We start from the raw sequence: 16,195 nt of genomic DNA, 5'->3' as shown, positions 1-16,195 counted from the left end.
CATTCACTCACATGTGTTGACAATCTGGACTCGGGTGTTATTCAGACAGGGACAACTTTAAGAATTTTTTTTTAGTTCATAGATAATTCAGTCTTGACTAAAATTACACAAACGTCCTTGTGTCCCATCTCCCAAATAATCACAGACACCACAGAATGATGGTAACAAAAGCTGTCCGTTTATTGACAAGGATATTTTTAATTGCTGGAACAAGAGCACATTGTTGCATTAAAAGTGTCATTTTTACCTCTAAACATATCCTGACTTTAGATAAAGACAAATCTTTTGCAAACAAGTCTTAGGATGATATCAGAATCCTAACTTCTATAAGAAGTTATGACTGCCAAAAATATATCAGGTTATGAAATTCAACTTGGAGCAAGATGAGATGTTTCAGTCGTGCCCGAGTAATCTTAATTGGTACCAAGGTCTGACAAACTATCATTACTGGTTAAGTGCTCTTGCCATTGTTTGGCACTCAGATCCAAGTCACCCATTTCTTTTTTGAGATCCCTATCTGTTGTAAAAACTGAGATGATCCACAATCAAAGTTTAGATTTCAGTGTAATTCAAGCATGGAGGTTGGAAGGCTCTTGAACCCAGCTCAGGCCTTTTATGGTCCACCCACCACTTCGGTTGGATGCTTCCTGACGGTGTCTACCCATGTCCGGGATCGGTTTGCCTATCCCCTGCTGAACAATGAGTGAGGGTAGTGAGGATAAAAATCTGCTCCAACATCGGTGGCAGAAGAACTGAACATCTCTGCAGCTCAGACATATTGCTTTTTCTGGGCGTGCGAGGCGAGATCTTTGGCTTTCTCCTTGGCAGCCAGTGCCGTCTCTCTCGCTCGCTCCGTAGCCGTTTCTGCTAAGGTTCGTGATGGAGTGTCACCTACAACAATAAAACACAGCAGTTATAATATCAGTTGGAAGACTGGGATACTTCTTTAGTTCAAGAAAATGTGTTAAAAATCTAGAGCCCTAAGAAGTGTAATAAACAGTAACTAAAGTCTGGCTTCACTTCATTCACTCCAAATACTTCTCAGCTTTTAGAAGTCAAAGTATTTAGAGTGAAGTCACGCAGATGAAAAATACAGTACTTCTAATCTTCAGCACCACGAGCAGCAGAACACGTGTGCTTCCTGGTCGTTCCTTCGTCATAGTGAATATATTGCTTTGACAGGAACAGTGCAGGTGGTCTCTGTTTCTGTCTATTTAGTGAAAGAAGCTTCTGCCACACAAACTGATGTCATCATTCCTGACAGCGTACCTTGCATTCTGGCCAGCACAAAGTCAAATCCTTTCATGGTCTTTGTGACGCTGGTCTTAAACCTCGCGAGACCAAATTCCTGGTGAGAGAAGACACAAAGTCAACAATAAAACATGTTTACACACACTTCTGTCTCATGTACTCTATTCTATATAATATAAAGCCTGCTATTGTGCAAATCTAAGAATCTGCTTTTTTTTTGTCGTGCATTAGACATACAGTATGTGAGATACAGTATGTGGGTGATTGCTAATTTATTCTTTTGAAATGTGTAGCAAGAGTTCAGATCTCAGGGACCTGGCCAGTGAACCGGGTTTAGTCCAGTGTGGACTGACAAGGCACCACATCCCAAAAACTACTTCCAGGGCGCTGCTACGTGGTTACCCATCACTCCACAGGTCTGTAGGCCCTTTGTGTGTGTGTATATATGTAACAATATGTACTAAGATGTAAAAAGAATTTCCCCAGAGAGTAATAATTAAATCTTAAATGAGGAATTATCAACATGGAAAGAGAACAAACAATATATGATGACAAATTTGCAAATTAGAATGTTGGTCTTATGGAATGTTTTGATGAGGACACATGGCCCACGTCCAATCTATGTTCTAAAGCTGGTTGGTCAAACACTGTGCCTTATGTTACTGACTGCAGCGTGGTGGAGGTGGGGGGGGGGGTCATGTTTCACTATTAAACAACACACACAGCTCTTCCAGGGTAGCTGCAGATTGCAGCGCTCCCCTTTACTCTACTGACCTGAATAGCTCGGCTGAGCCCAAAGACGTTGGAAGAAATCCAGGCCTCTCTTTTTATCTCCGTAAAGCTGCAGTTTTCAGGGTTAATACGGTACTTGCACCTCTCTTCCACAGACTGGAAACAAAAGCAAAGCATCATGAGGCCATGTTTTTGATTACCGTCTAGTTATGTGCTTGTTGAAGCAGACACTGGTACCATGAGGCGAGCGTGGCTGATGTTCCAGGTGAAAGTAGTCATGGTCCTTTTCTGAGGGTCCACAATGGAATCCTCGATGATGTATGCTGAACTGGCCATGTGCTTCGGAAGGTAGCGCTCCATCCAGCGAGGAGCTCGACTAGTTTTGGTCAACAAACGTCTGGAAATGAGGCAGTTGGTTGGAGTAACTTCTCGGAAAATGATGTCTTCAGTCAAAACATGGTTACTGTAGGAAAACAGGAAAAAATCAAAAACAAATACACAAGTGTCAGCAGTAATGCTCATGTTCATTACAAATTCTTCTGTCATTTATTTTCTTAAATTAAATCACACCAATTAGTGTACATGATGCCAACGGTTTGGAAGAAAGACCCATTACACGTTTTCAATATATGAGAAAAACTATTTTGATGTAAAAGCAGCGACTGCTGGCGCAGTAAAAAACTGAACTAACAACTTCAGACTGAACGATGGAGCCATCGGGAAATGACTGAGGGGGCGATTCCTTTTCCTTTTGTAGAGATTCACTTGTTTGATTGCTGCCAATGGAAAAGCCACTAAAACTCATTTAATAGTCAATTCAACAGCCCATCCTGAGGTTTTTTTTTTATCTTGGAAAAAGTCAATTAGCAAAAGACATAAAATTTAATATATTTATCAACATCCACTTATCACAATCACTGTCTAAATGCACTGTAGTTTAAAACAGCATTAGCAGATACAGCAGTACCTTGAGATACGAGCTCACGGACATACAAGTTTTTTGAGATACGAGCTGTCGCTCTCTCCATATTTTTGTTCGACATACGAGTGAAAATCTGAGATTCGAGCCGTGCTTCAGGACACCACCACTAGTTACCAGATGGATACAACATCCGCTGAGACCGGATCTCGTTCATGGAGTAAAGACGTAGCTCGTGTGTTCTTGTGACTTCTGCATTTCTTTTCAAACTGTATTGTTTATGTAACATATATAATTAATTATGCACAGGTAAAGTACGCATATCTGCTGGTTGATGAAAACATGTTTGTTGTTTTTTAAATTAAAATGACTTTAGGTATTTTAAATGCAGAATATTTGACTTTCAACACGTATCTCAAGGTTTTGCTGTACAAACATATAATCACAAACATATAATCATAGATGTCTATATGACATCTATGAAACAAATATTGAGCTGGAAAAATAATAAACCACCCTTTTCTTAACAACATGAATATGTTGGTGAGGCAATAATAACAAAATAAAAACAGTTAAACGTTTCTAATGAACAAAAGGCCCCTAACAACTTGGTGAATATGTATTCAATAGACAAAAATTTAATACTCAAAGAACAATACAACAACAAAAAATAACTGATAGAAATCCCAAAATACAAAAAACCACCACTCAGGCATACTTCACGTAAAAAACCCAATAGTATTGAAGAGTTCTTAGTGGTTTACAGTTCGCAGCATGTCTGAACAGAATGACATGTTTCCCCCACTATCATGACACGTGTATGGATAGTTGTACAGTACTTCATTCATTCCTAATCTTTGTGACAATAGACATTAAAACAAGACCGTCAAATAAGGGAAAAAGAGGATAAAGGATTTTTAAAAAAAACAAGAAATAAAAATCCCAATTCAAATGAATGTGTCATGAAACTAGTGATTATTAAAGACGTATAAATCAATCCACTGGACTCGTAGAAATTTCTCTTTAGGCGTTTGTACTCTCATCCAGAACTGAAGGATCCTCTCAAATGAGGTACATAATGAAGTATTTGTAAAGTTCTTGATTAAGATACAGTCAATAATTTTACAATACTGATTAACAATCTAAATGCACAAGTGCTGAGCCTCGCTTCTGACTGCAGTCACCGATCTCACCTGTAAGGATTCGGATACCGCTGCCAGAAAGCAACACAGACTTGGTCCCAGGTGCCTTTGAGCAGATCTGCACCGCAGAAATACTTCACCATTGTTCCCTGTGTTTACTCGGGCAGTCCCTGTGGAGGCAGCACAAAACATGTGTTTGTCTTCAACCTGAGAATAAAACCACCGGGACTCCAGGCACAGGCGTAATGGACATCTAACGGATTAGGGCTAAACGTGACAGTTGTCGGTCTTAGCAGCACAAAATCACACAAAATAATCACGTTTACCCCTGATATAGCTAAGGAGAAACACGGGGTTTAATGTACGTGAGGAATATTTTAAACTGTATACCATAAACTGCTACTGTCACGTTTGTCACGTAAGCGTTCCTGCATTTTCTGGATAGCATAAACTAGCGTTAGCATGTAGTCAAGAATCAATGGCGGAACATTAATATACCCATTTATTGAGGAGATATTCAATCGATAAACAGGTGTTTTCGTTTCCAAAGCAGATATTGTTACCTGTATGACGACGTCATTCGCAGTGAACGAATGTGCATTATCTGTCGGGATGAACTTCAGCGCCCGTTCCCCCGTGAACCACGTCAAACGTGGTTCGGACTGGAGAGAAGGTCAACTGCAGACGACACTTCCGGTAGGTGGTGCATATGCAATATCAACTCTGAACACTAGAGGGCAGCACCTGACTGCAAAGTTTCTCTGAAAATGAGGGGGTCATTTGGCAAAATAAACCTGTTTTTAATGGCCATAAAATCATTTTTATTGGGAAATATTAATTAAATTGATATTGTGCGATTGTGAAAACATATTTGGAATATTTTCTGTTTTAATTTTATACATGCACATCATATTCTAAAAGTATTTGCTTACCCATCCAATTAATCAGATTGGGTGTTCCGATCACTTTCATGGCCACTGATGTATAAAATCAAAGCACTTTGGAATGCAGACTGCTTTAACAAACATCTGTGACAGAATGGGTCTCTCTCAGGACCTCAGTGAATTCCAGCGTGGAACTGTGATAGGAAGCCATCTGTGCAACAAATTCAGTAGTGACATTTTCTCGCTCCTAAATATTTCACAGTCAGCTTTATTCTAAAAAAATTGATGTGGGAACGACAGCAATTCAGCCATAAAGTGGTAGGCCACCTAAATTGATGGAGTGGGGTCAAAAAATGCTGAGACATGTAGTGAAAACAGGTCGGCAACTTTTTGTAGAGTCAATCGCTATATCCTCCCGATTTTATGAGGTCTTCAGATTAGCTCAAGAACATTGTGTAGAGAGCTTCATGGATTGGGTTTCCATAGCCAGGCAGCTGCATCTCAGCCATATATCACGAAGTGCAATGCAGAGCTTCGGATGCAGTGGACTCTAGAGCAATGGAGAAGCACTCTGGAGTGAAGAATCGGTTTAGTGGTTGCCAGGAGAACGATACTTGTTAGACTGCATTGTGCCAAGCGTAAAGTTTGGTGGACGGGGGATTATAGTGCGTGGTTCTTTTTGTGGGGCTGGATTTGCCCCTTAATTCCAGTGAAAGACATTTTGGACAATTCCATGCTCCCAGTTTTGCTGGAACAGCCCCTTCCTCTTCCAACATGAATGCAGTGCACAAAGCAAGTGTGGTGTGGATGAACTTTATTGGCCTGCACAGAGCCCTGACCTAGAACACCTTTGAATTACAGTGAAGACTGAGAGCCAGGCTTTCTAGACCAACATCAGTGTGTGACCTCACAAACGCGCTTCTGGAAGAATGGTCGAAAAATCCCATAAACACACTCCTACACCATGTGGACAGCATTCCCAGAAGAGCTAAAGCCGTTATAGCTGTAAAAAGTGGACCGACATCATATGCGAGTCAAGGAAGGTGGCAGAATACTTTTTAATATATATATACAGTATATATACAGTATCTCAAAAATCTTTTTGCACTGAAGGAAATGTCAATCAAACTCATTAATATCAGTTTTAAGAATGGTATTTCTTTGTTCTTTCACATAAATGCTTCTTGGTGTGAATTTGAATTAAGAAAACGAGAAATTTGCCAGAACAATTGTGAGGCACACCTTTAATATGGTGAAGGCCTACAGTGTCCTGCATGAAAACACACTCAGGATTTGATGGATTATCTTTCTTTCTATTGTTCCCCTCAGTCGAACCTTCAAACATTGATGTTACTTGATTTTATGCCATACAATCAAGCTCAACGCTTGTCTTGAAAACATAAGCAATACAGCCTCAGTCAGGAAATGTGGGTTTCAAGTACAAGTAATACAGAGAACATATTTTCTCTGTAGTAAAATGACTCACACTTTGTAGGCCATGTGTTCACGAAATTCTTTATTGGACAGTATTCTGACTCCTTTTTAATTTTATCATGTTATCTTTAAGTTTTTTGTTGGATTAGCCTCAGTTTTCTCTGATGAAATAAATACGGTGCTTCGTCTTAATCTTGAACCTAACAGAATCTTGAACCTAACAGATTTTCTGTTAGGTTCAAGATTACCCTTCCTGTACGACCCTAATGTTTGGATGGGAAAAAACACATTCAGACACGGTTACACCCAAAAGTTTAAATTTTCTTAATAAACTGTCTGTGATCAATATAGTTTCAGCTTTACATCTGATACAATCTGATAGGCATTATTTTTACACTTATCCCAATTCAATTATAGTGTAAAGCTTTAGGTAGATATACTTTACTAAGGCATACTTTAATGATTCCAGACTGGGAAATTCACAGCCAAGCTAAGGCTATGATTATGATGGAGGAACAGAACACAATGTGTCCTTGTGGTCAAATCAGCTCTGGGAGTTAGGTGCACACCGGTGGCTTAAAATGTGTTACCTGAGTGTCTGTGGTTGATTTATGTTCCTCAATAATTGTTCATTATTAGAAAACCACTAAGGACTCTTTAACAGCTGAGTGAAGAATCACTTGCTTTTCCAAATCCCTTTTAACATCCTAAAACAGCTGCCCACCTTCAGTAATGAAGACATCAAGAACTTGTTGATCACACTTCAGGCATGTCAATGGTTTTCATTTCCATTCTTTATGACACAGAGGCCTGCAAGTATACTTGAATTAAATAAAAACACAACATTTAGATTAACTCAGTGGAATTAATCAAAATGTTTGAAGTATCTAGCAAACAGAACAAAAAGAGTCAACAATTACATTTGTTCTCACTGCTACAATTAACTCCTTCCCTTCAGTGATGATGGAGACATTAATAACCTCAGTTAGGCCGTGTGTGCAATGGTGCGCATCATTAATTAAGCACTATTTAACATCAGGAGTTCTGCATTAACAAGAAACACAATACTTTGTAAAGTTAATCAACACCCCACATACATATATCTTAAGCAGCACATGTATTTCACAAGTACCATTCACAAATGAAAGAATAACCTTAAATAAAGCAATTTGCATGCAACACTTTGAGTCTTGTCCAGTGGCACGCAGTAGATACTCAAACTCATTCAAGCCACAGGGATGCGTTTGAACCGCAAGCGCCAGAAACCACAAGTGTGTTCACTGTGTTCAGTTATATCCTACAGGCTTTCAATTTGTATTACTCTCATACAGCAGTTGGAGGGTGTCCGCCGTTACGACCGTTCAGTGTCAGCCTTCTCAAGGAACGTGTCCTGAAGGAGCCCTCTGGGTGGAAAGACTCAGGCTTGTCCTCGCAGCGGAAGACCATCAGGAAGCCATTCCTGTAGTTTTTATTCATCCACCCATAAAGAACGGGATTGGTGAATGTCGAGCACATGGCTATGATATGGAACACTGTGTAAATGAATTTATACTCCTTCAGCCTGAGTGCCAGATCCAAATCGCTGGCCAGCTGAATCACATGGAATGGCAACCAGCAGATTGCAAACACCACAACCACCAGAGCCAACATCTTGGTGGCCTTTTTGCGGCGACTGATACTGTCATTTCGGCTGGACGGGCTGATGTGATTCTTCAGTTTAACCCAGATGCAGATGTAAGCATAGCTGATGATGGCTAAAGGAATGATGTACTGCAACAGCAGCATAGAGAAACTGTAAATAACTCCATCCCTACTAGTCCCATGGGGCCAATTCTCAGAGCAGACGGCGATACGCAGGTTGATGGAGGGGATCTCTTCGTAGCGGTACTCTCTGAAGATGGCCATGGGGGCTGCCAGGACGGCGGACAAAGTCCAGGTGGCTGCCATGATGAGGAAGCTGGAGTGCCAAGTTAGGCGCCGGCCAAGATGGAAGACGATGCAACGGTAACGGTCCAGAGCGATGACAGTCAAGGTCAGGATGGAAACATGCACACTCAGGGCCTGGGCAAAGGGCACCATGTGACACAGCACAGCCCCAAACTTCCATTCGTCTAACAGAGTGTAAACCAGAGTGAAGGGCAAGCAAAGAGTGTCAACCAGGAGGTCTGCCACCGCCAGGTTGGCTATGAAGAAGTTGGTCACTGTTCTCATGTTTCTGTAGCGAATAATCATGTATATGACCAGAGCATTGCCCACCAGCCCCAGCAGGATGATGAGGGAGTATGCGGTGATAAGCGTGGCCTGGACTCCGAGGTGCTTGGTGATGTCAGTGTGGAAACCAGGAGAGTATAAACCCATGCTGTCGTTCAGAAGAAACCAGGGGTTGGTTTCGGCAGCCTCACCTTCACTGCTGCTGTTGCATGAGTCCGGTGGGCTCATCTTAGCAGGAGATGACAGATCAAGGCTTGGCTGATGCCTGAGGAGGTAAAAATATTAAATAGAATTACTTCTTGGCACATGTTTGTACAATTTTACATTTAGATTTCACAACATCTGTATTTCCTGTTAATGTGTCGTGCAACCACTCCCCATGAAGCATTCCTTCTATCAATCAACCATTATAAGTAGCTGATGCTTGACTAGAACGTCATCCCCACTGGCCTCCCACTGTCAGACTTCCACCTGTTCACTTGAATCCCTGACTAAACCAAAGCTACTGCTGCTAGAACTTACAATTGATTAATTAAATCATTAATTTAAATATCTCCTGGCAGGTTCTCTTCCTCTCTTTACATAATACATCAATATAAAAACATGTCATTGAAAAAATTGAACTATGGGCAATCCATCCAACACATTCATTGCAAGTGGGCTTAAAAACATGTCTGTTATTTTCAGGATCTGACCTGCGATAGCAATGTTCAATCCAACCTGTAATGAGTTTGACTAAACCGAACTGATACACAGCTGCTTCATTAATCTCTACATATCACCTGGAAAGTATTGATTGCATTGTAAATGTTCTAATGTTCTATTAAAGTCATTTAGTATTCGACTTGAGGAAATGATACCGTGCAACACTGAAGATAATACTGCAAAGACTGCAACCTAATTATAAGACAATTACCCAAGATTGTGTTGAAGAAGCGAGTGCTCTGAAAATCTAAGCAAAAAGGAAAAACATACTTCAATACAGGATGATTATTAGCACAAAAGTAGTTCTATATGTGTCCATGAAGAAGCCAGACCTCATTGGTAGCTACGTCAATATAAAATAAAATGTCATTGCACATGGCTTTGTCACAATCATTTGGTTATAGGATGTAATTTTCCAAAGGGGCATGAACACCTGGACTATTATAAAGGGTAAAGGAAACTTATGGAGAAAGCAATGTGATCAGCAGAAGTCAGCTGGTTTAAAGGTGCGTCATTAGAGCTGCAGTCTACTTTCGTACAGAGTCTGCCTCATGAAAGGAATATTGTGTGTCATGCCGGAATCCTGCCCAAAAAATCCTCTCTTTTCATTATTCTACTTGCTGAAGTTTAGTTGATTTTCAGTCAATTTACCAGAGTGTAATATCTCCTGCTGAATTAATAGGATAAATAGAGATTATTTTGTCTGTACAGCATCTATAGAAAATACTCTTTAACGTCTGACTATTCTGCAACCTCATTAAACAGAATCATGCTAATTGCATTGGTACCATTTGATTCAATCAGAGGCTTTCAAAAAACTCATCTTCCTTTGGTTTAATTTGTTTTGGAGAAAAAAGTGATGATTTTTCTGGGTTTATGTGAAACATATTTTTCCAGAGAAAGAATATATGTTCAGAGGGGTATACCTGCTGGCGGCACGCGTTTCATTTATGGGTTATGTCACACTGTGGATGCCAGGACCATGTTATGCCAATAATTTCTATTGATTCAAAAAAAACGTCATTCGTGTGTGTGTGTGTGTGTGTGTGTATGTGTGTGTGTGTGTGTGTGTGTGTGTGTGTGTGTGTGCATATTTGTCTGTATATATGCATACATTTATTTTGTGTGTGTGCGTACATATATATATATATATATATATGAAAAGAAGAAAAAGACTATATATATACATACATACTTTGTATATATGTATGTATGGATATACTGTACATATAAATACTGTATATACATACTACTATATCTACTAATTTATTGGACACCAACACCTTGTCATTCATACACACACACACACACACACACACACACACACACACACACACACACACACACACACACACACACACACACACACACGCGATGACACGGTATTTTTGAATCTATAGGGACCATCGTCATGACATGGTCATGACAACAACTGTGTGACATAACACCTAAATGAAACATGTGCAGCCTGCAGGAACTCTCCGTGCCGACAGCCCTAGGCAATAGGGATTTATAAGACACACACTCCCGGCGACGTGCACCTCACGTCAGTAATTTGTCAAAGCAGTCTTGAAAGGATCTACTATCGTACACCTGCTGAAATAAACAGGTCCAATACAATCAGATTCTAGTGAACTAATTATGATGAAATACCCAATTCACAATCAAAGATGCATTGATGTTTCACTCGTGCGTAATTTGTCGCTATTTAACTTAATGACAAGTGCGCATTGAAATATCTCCAAGGGAGTTACCAAAGTACATTCAACCGACTTCACAGGTGCAAAACGTTTGCTTGCACCCCATAAAAATCTCCCGTGCTACGTAAATTGTCCATTTGTTCATCCTGTTAATTAAATTTTGCTCTCATAACCAAATTACGCACGTATGATAGTTTCAACAAGTATAAGTTACAAAGCCAATTTGTTTTATCTTCCATTTTTATCACTAAATAATTAAGCAATGATCATAAAAAAGTCCACATAAAATCACACATTAATGCACTCACCTTTCCCACAAAATCTCCTTTTGCAAACGAGCGTTCAATCGTGAGTGGCGTTAAACAAGGGAGAAAAATTCCCGAAGCTCCTCCCAAGCTGTAGCCTCGAGTGCGCATCCTATGGCGCGACTGTGCGTTCTTGAGGCAGCTCCATAGAATTCAGCGTCTGTTCCAGGAGATGTTCGCATGGATTGCGTCTATAGATAATGTTTTCTGAGAGGCTCGATTGTTTCAATTCCATTGTGTTACCCAGTAAACAAGTTTCATCAAATAAACAAAGATTACCCTTGAAAGTGCGAGCGCAGATTAACGTCACTCAGTTTATGACATTTTGTTTTATCTCAGTTTATAATTCATTGTATTTTCAAATAGACTTTGCGCTTTCTGCCTCTCAGCCATGAAGAAACTTTTCATTGTTGTAGGACTGAAAAGTAAATCCTTCATTTTTGCTTCATTTGATCACATTACTGTATGTGTGAACGTAACTGTGACCAACAATGAAACGAGAAAACATAAAACTGGGTTTCATATAATTGTTTTTCTGAAAGTCAAACCGATCAATATGATTCCCTGTCACGACTCAGTCCTGAGTTCCTCTCTTATCACATGTTCATTCATTCATTTTTTAAAACCTGCTTCCTCTGCTTGCGCAGGTCGCGGGGAGCTGGAGCCTAACCGGCCAATTAACCTGAGGCGCATGTTTTTGGAGGTGGGAGAACCCACGCAGACACGGGGAGGACATGCAAACTCTGCACAGAGCGGGACTCGAACCCGAAACCGCCTTGTTGTGCGGCGACTGCGCCACCGTGCCGCCTTATCAACAATGAAATCACATATTGCTAAAATCTATTTTAATAGAACATTTTTGATGGGTTGTCATTGTGAACTTGCTTTGGTGATGTATAGTCATGTGCACCAATCTTGTGCTAAATTGAGGCAGAGCCATTTAAAGCATATTCCAATCAATGTGACCTTCATTGGATCCTGAATCATATACACAATAAATTAAGTTCTTGGAGAATAGGTTGTAATTTTATCTTGAACGGTGGACATGTGCAAGAGACATTTGTGGTGCCAGATTATTAAAAATTGCTGAAATATAGTGCATTAAATTGGAGTTTTGTTGTGAATTGAGTCAGTATTTTATTGCTCTAACTTCAACAATCACTTGACTGTTTTAACTTATAATGGGGTTTATTAAGAATGAGATTTTATTATACTGGGTCAATAATTATCGTAACTGTGAAAAGACATTTCCTTAGACTATTCATTTGTACATGAAATAATGTATCCTTTTTCACACATGAAAAATTATACGATAAAACTTGCGAAAATACACAAGAAACCTGGAAGCTAATGGATTGTTTACATGTATTTGTGGCAGCCGTCTTTGTTAAGTGAATTCAACAAAGGAGCTGTATACTGCACCCATTTAGAGACTTGTTTCTGATTTTGATACCAGCAGGATTTCATGAATTGAGCGTAATCCTTTGCATTTCCCCAGAGCTACTGAAAGATCTTGTCACTGTCACTAACAGTTCAGCTCAGTTTTGTCAATCAGGAAGCAGCATTTTATGAGATCTGTGAATCAAACTGGTGGGATTGTATTTGATGATGCAATATTTGGGAGTACTGATTGACTGACCCTTATTGATTGGGGCTAGTTGCCTTTAAACCTCAATTTATTTTGAGCCTCCCCCAGCCTCCATGTGCACTGGGTCGCTCAGCAGTCAAGGTTGACAGCTCTTTCAGCCTTGTTTGCTCATCTCCTACGGCTTCTGAAAAATGGTAAGGATGTTTTGTTTCATGGTGTGACCATGAAGGAGATTTTTCTAATATGCAGTGCCAGTTTTAAATTAAGCACTGGTTTTACTGTCGGACTAAGATTTTTAATCCTTTCACATGTTTACCCGTGCTCACACTAAAGTATATCTAACAAATGAGTGAGCTTTGTAGGATTCCCCTGCATTCAGGACATAATTCTCCATCTGATTGCTGCTTCTGTCAAGCTTCACTGAGAATGTAAATTCCAATCACCTAGTCATTCAAAGAATGTCCTCAGAGGAGTCCTCACATCTCACAGCCACCAAACTGTGGGTAGAGCACACACAACCCAAGTTATTTATCAGAGCTTATCCCGTGTGTGTGTGTGTGTGTGTGTGTGTGTGTGTGTGTGTGTGTGTGTGTGTGTGTGTGTGTGTGTGTGTGTGTGTGTGTGTGTGTGTGTGTGTGTGTGTGTGTGTGTGTGTGTGTGTGTGTGTGTGTGTGTGGACAGCCACACTGAATAATCCCATTCCTGCCTCCTCCTTCCTACTTTAACTCTCAGGGTTTTTGACACAGATTCACTTGAGTGGGAGATGTGGTGGTTTGATCCAGGTAACAGCCTTTAATTCTTCAATGACTCAAAATATTGATTTTAAAAGATGGACAGTCCTGTTGTGGAAGTTGACAAATTGGATTTCTGAGATTAATATTTATGTAGGATACTTCAGTCACCCTCCTGGTTAACTTTTATTTTATCTTACACGAGGTTGATGGATCTTAGGGGAAGAAATGTCCCACTTCTGATGCTAAATCTCTGTTAGAGTTATATCCATCAATAATGTGTCCTAGGAGACATACAAATTAAATGTCCCATTAAGCCCTAATTTAAAAGCTACCAGCAGGGTTCTTACTCTTAGTGAGGATATCGAGGTTTTGTTCTCAGTGCTGCTTCCTGATATTTTGAGCTTTTAACAACATGAAAGAGACTAATTAACAAAAGCACAGGTCATCAATATGTGGTGTGTGGAATTTGAAATAAACAAGTTCGTATGAAAGACTAGAGATGGAGGAGCCCTCATTGACTTGTTCATTTCTGTTGCAACATATCTTAAATGTAGTGCCTGGATTTTGATAAAGAATATATTTATATGCAATTTTGAGGCAGATGGTAGGAATGTGAATTCTGATCCCTTTCCTTCTTCAATATTTTGACATAGTTTGTATATTCACTTTTTGTTCTACTTTAGCTAATGTCATGAAAATTATTTATAACAGACAAATCCATGTAAACCAACCTAGGCATGGAAAATTTTCATCATGATCATGCTTTGATTATAAGTGATGAAAACACAATTTGTATTTGGTGGGGCAACATTTCAGCATAGTAACAGGGAAGGGAGAGAAACTATCATCATTATATGGCAATATAAATCGATAAAGTAATTAAAAAGTCTTATTATAGCTGTCAAAGGTAAAATCAACGTCCAGACAAAATGAGATCGGTGGATATTATAGGAATCCATATTTTAGCTGGTGAATTCTAAACTTCTACAGATAAATATTCCAAACAGTCGGAGTCAGGCTTTTGGGACAAGGAGAGAAGCAAAATAATTTTACATGAGACAGAACAGTGTCATCAAGGTGACTTACTTGACTTAAGCCCTTTGCTCCTCTAGGATGCACAGGCCGTTGACAAACGCTCTACATTTCACTTGGTTTGTAGGTGTTCTTTCGAGGTCTCCCCAGTTCAGCCCACTCTCTGCTATTTCTGCTTCAACGCTTCTTCTTCAACTGTTCCTGGGGCGAACTTGTTTCCTTTTTCCTTGGGGGTTCCATTTCAGGGCTTGTCGGGTAATGTTTGTTGTGGGTTTTCTGAGGGTATGGCTGATCCAACTCCACTTTCTCTTCCAGATTTGTATGCCAATGGGTTCCTGGTTTGTTCTTTTCCACGGTCCACATTGGTTACTTTGCCTTTCCACCAGATGAAGGATTCTTCTTAGGCAGGTATTGATGAGCGTTTGCAGTCTTTGCGTTATGAGTTTAGTGGTCCTCCATGTTTCTGATCCATACAGCATCACCTGTCATCAAGGTGACATCACCATAATGTGTGCTATGTCATGGCCGCAATGATATAATAACTGATGATCTCCTCATTATAGAAAATAAAGGATTTTGTTTAAGTTTAAGGATAATAGCAAAGCGGTGCATTCTCTGTGTGATTTCCTGTTACAGGTGCACTACAGTTTTTACACAATGTTATTCAACTCATGAAAATAGTTGCATAATATGTCTTTAACTTTTTAATTAAACTTTAATACATCATCAAGGTCAGGTAGAAAGTTTGCCACAAGAAAGTTTGCCACAGGCAGGCGAGCAGAGAATAAAGTACACCCTTTCAATACTGGTGAAACAATCTAAATCAGGACATCTCATCTTGTGTAGCATTGATGCTTTTACCTCTCTTGAAAATCTCTCTTTGACGTCCACTGGTGTTATATAAACACAAAACTGTCACGTCACATCTTTTACTGAAAAGGATATTGGTCCTTCTCCACTATCATTCTGATCTTGAAACAAGTCATTCTTTAAAAGCATTTTCAATCAGGTATATACTCTTAAAGATGGATAATCTGTACACAATTTAATTGAACTGTTAGAGAAAATCACAATCCATCATATCATTTTTAGTTACAAAAAACGTTTGGTTCTATAAACTTCCAGTTGTGGAACCAAGAAAAATACAGATGTGCATTATCGTGTTCTTGGCAAAGTGAAGGAGAAAAGCAGGAACATTTTTTAAACCTAGCAACAAAACAAAATATTAATTCCAAAAGCATGCATTTATAGAGAAAATGAAATACAAAGAGTGAGAATATAATATTCAGGCGAACCATACTACTTTTGGGTCTGAGGAGATTAATAGGGCACTTACTAAAATTTCCTTCATTGTTACTTTCTGACAGACAAAGTACAGCTTGTTATAGAGAAAAGAACATCTTTAAACAATAGTTTTATCCATAATGTTGTAAAGATTCTGTCATAATTTTCTCCTAATAGAGCAGAGCCAAGAGAAGTGCACAACAGCTTCAGAATATCATCACAGTTACAGTTAAAGCCTAGTTAACAGCCTTCAAGATTAAAAAGTTTATTATAA

The 16,195-nt window shown here is 39.5% G+C and overlaps 2 protein-coding genes across 3 annotated transcripts; both read right to left on the bottom strand.

Moving 5' to 3' along the window:
- Positions 1-162: 162 nt before the first annotated feature.
- On the bottom strand, positions 163-4,717 carry prelid1a (PRELI domain containing 1a). Its single transcript, XM_068325681.1, has 6 exons — positions 4,608-4,717; positions 4,096-4,214; positions 2,221-2,446; positions 2,026-2,139; positions 1,270-1,348; positions 163-891 (listed from the first exon to the last, which is right to left on the bottom strand). Exons 2-6 carry the CDS (start codon positions 4,185-4,187, stop codon positions 770-772), a joined length of 633 nt encoding a protein of 210 aa, XP_068181782.1. The 5' UTR covers positions 4,188-4,214; positions 4,608-4,717; the 3' UTR covers positions 163-769.
- Positions 4,718-6,087: 1,370 nt separating this feature from the next.
- Positions 6,088-14,762, bottom strand: npy7r (neuropeptide Y receptor Y7). Of its 2 annotated transcripts, none has more exons than XM_068326073.1 (2): positions 14,754-14,762; positions 6,088-8,801 (listed from the first exon to the last, which is right to left on the bottom strand). In XM_068326073.1, the coding sequence occupies exon 2, from the start codon at positions 8,799-8,801 to the stop codon at positions 7,686-7,688; it is 1,116 nt and encodes a 371-aa protein (XP_068182174.1). In that variant the 5' UTR covers positions 14,754-14,762; the 3' UTR covers positions 6,088-7,685. The 2 variants fall into 2 exon arrangements, with proteins under 2 accessions (XP_068182174.1, XP_068182173.1); XM_068326072.1 differs by lacking the exon at positions 14,754-14,762 and adding an exon at positions 11,287-11,331 and having other exon boundaries at positions 6,088-8,838.
- Positions 14,763-16,195: the final 1,433 nt, after the last annotated feature.

This window comes from Antennarius striatus, chromosome 10, assembly GCF_040054535.1.
Source record: "Antennarius striatus isolate MH-2024 chromosome 10, ASM4005453v1, whole genome shotgun sequence".
NCBI classification, from domain to species: domain Eukaryota; kingdom Metazoa; phylum Chordata; class Actinopteri; order Lophiiformes; family Antennariidae; genus Antennarius; species Antennarius striatus.
The sequence above is the reverse complement of the archived record's forward strand: the minus strand, read 5'-3'. Positions and strand labels throughout refer to the sequence as shown.

What these genes read in the sequence shown, in the direction of transcription:
- npy7r (XM_068326073.1), bottom strand. Translation starts at nt 8,801, where the DNA reads ATGAGCCCACCGGACTCATGCAACAGCAGCAGTGAAGGTGAGGCTGCC.
- prelid1a (XM_068325681.1), bottom strand. Translation starts at nt 4,187, where the DNA reads ATGGTGAAGTATTTCTGCGGTGCAGATCTGCTCAAAGGCACCTGGGAC. An exon ending in TCAGCCACGCTCGCCTCATG is followed by an intron (nt 2,140 to 2,220) that starts GTACCAGTGTCT and finishes TTTTGTTTCCAG; the next exon opens with TCTGTGGAAGAGAGGTGCAA. An exon ending in TGTGCTGGCCAGAATGCAAG is followed by an intron (nt 892 to 1,269) that starts GTACGCTGTCAG and finishes TTATTGTTGTAG; the next exon opens with GTGACACTCCATCACGAACC.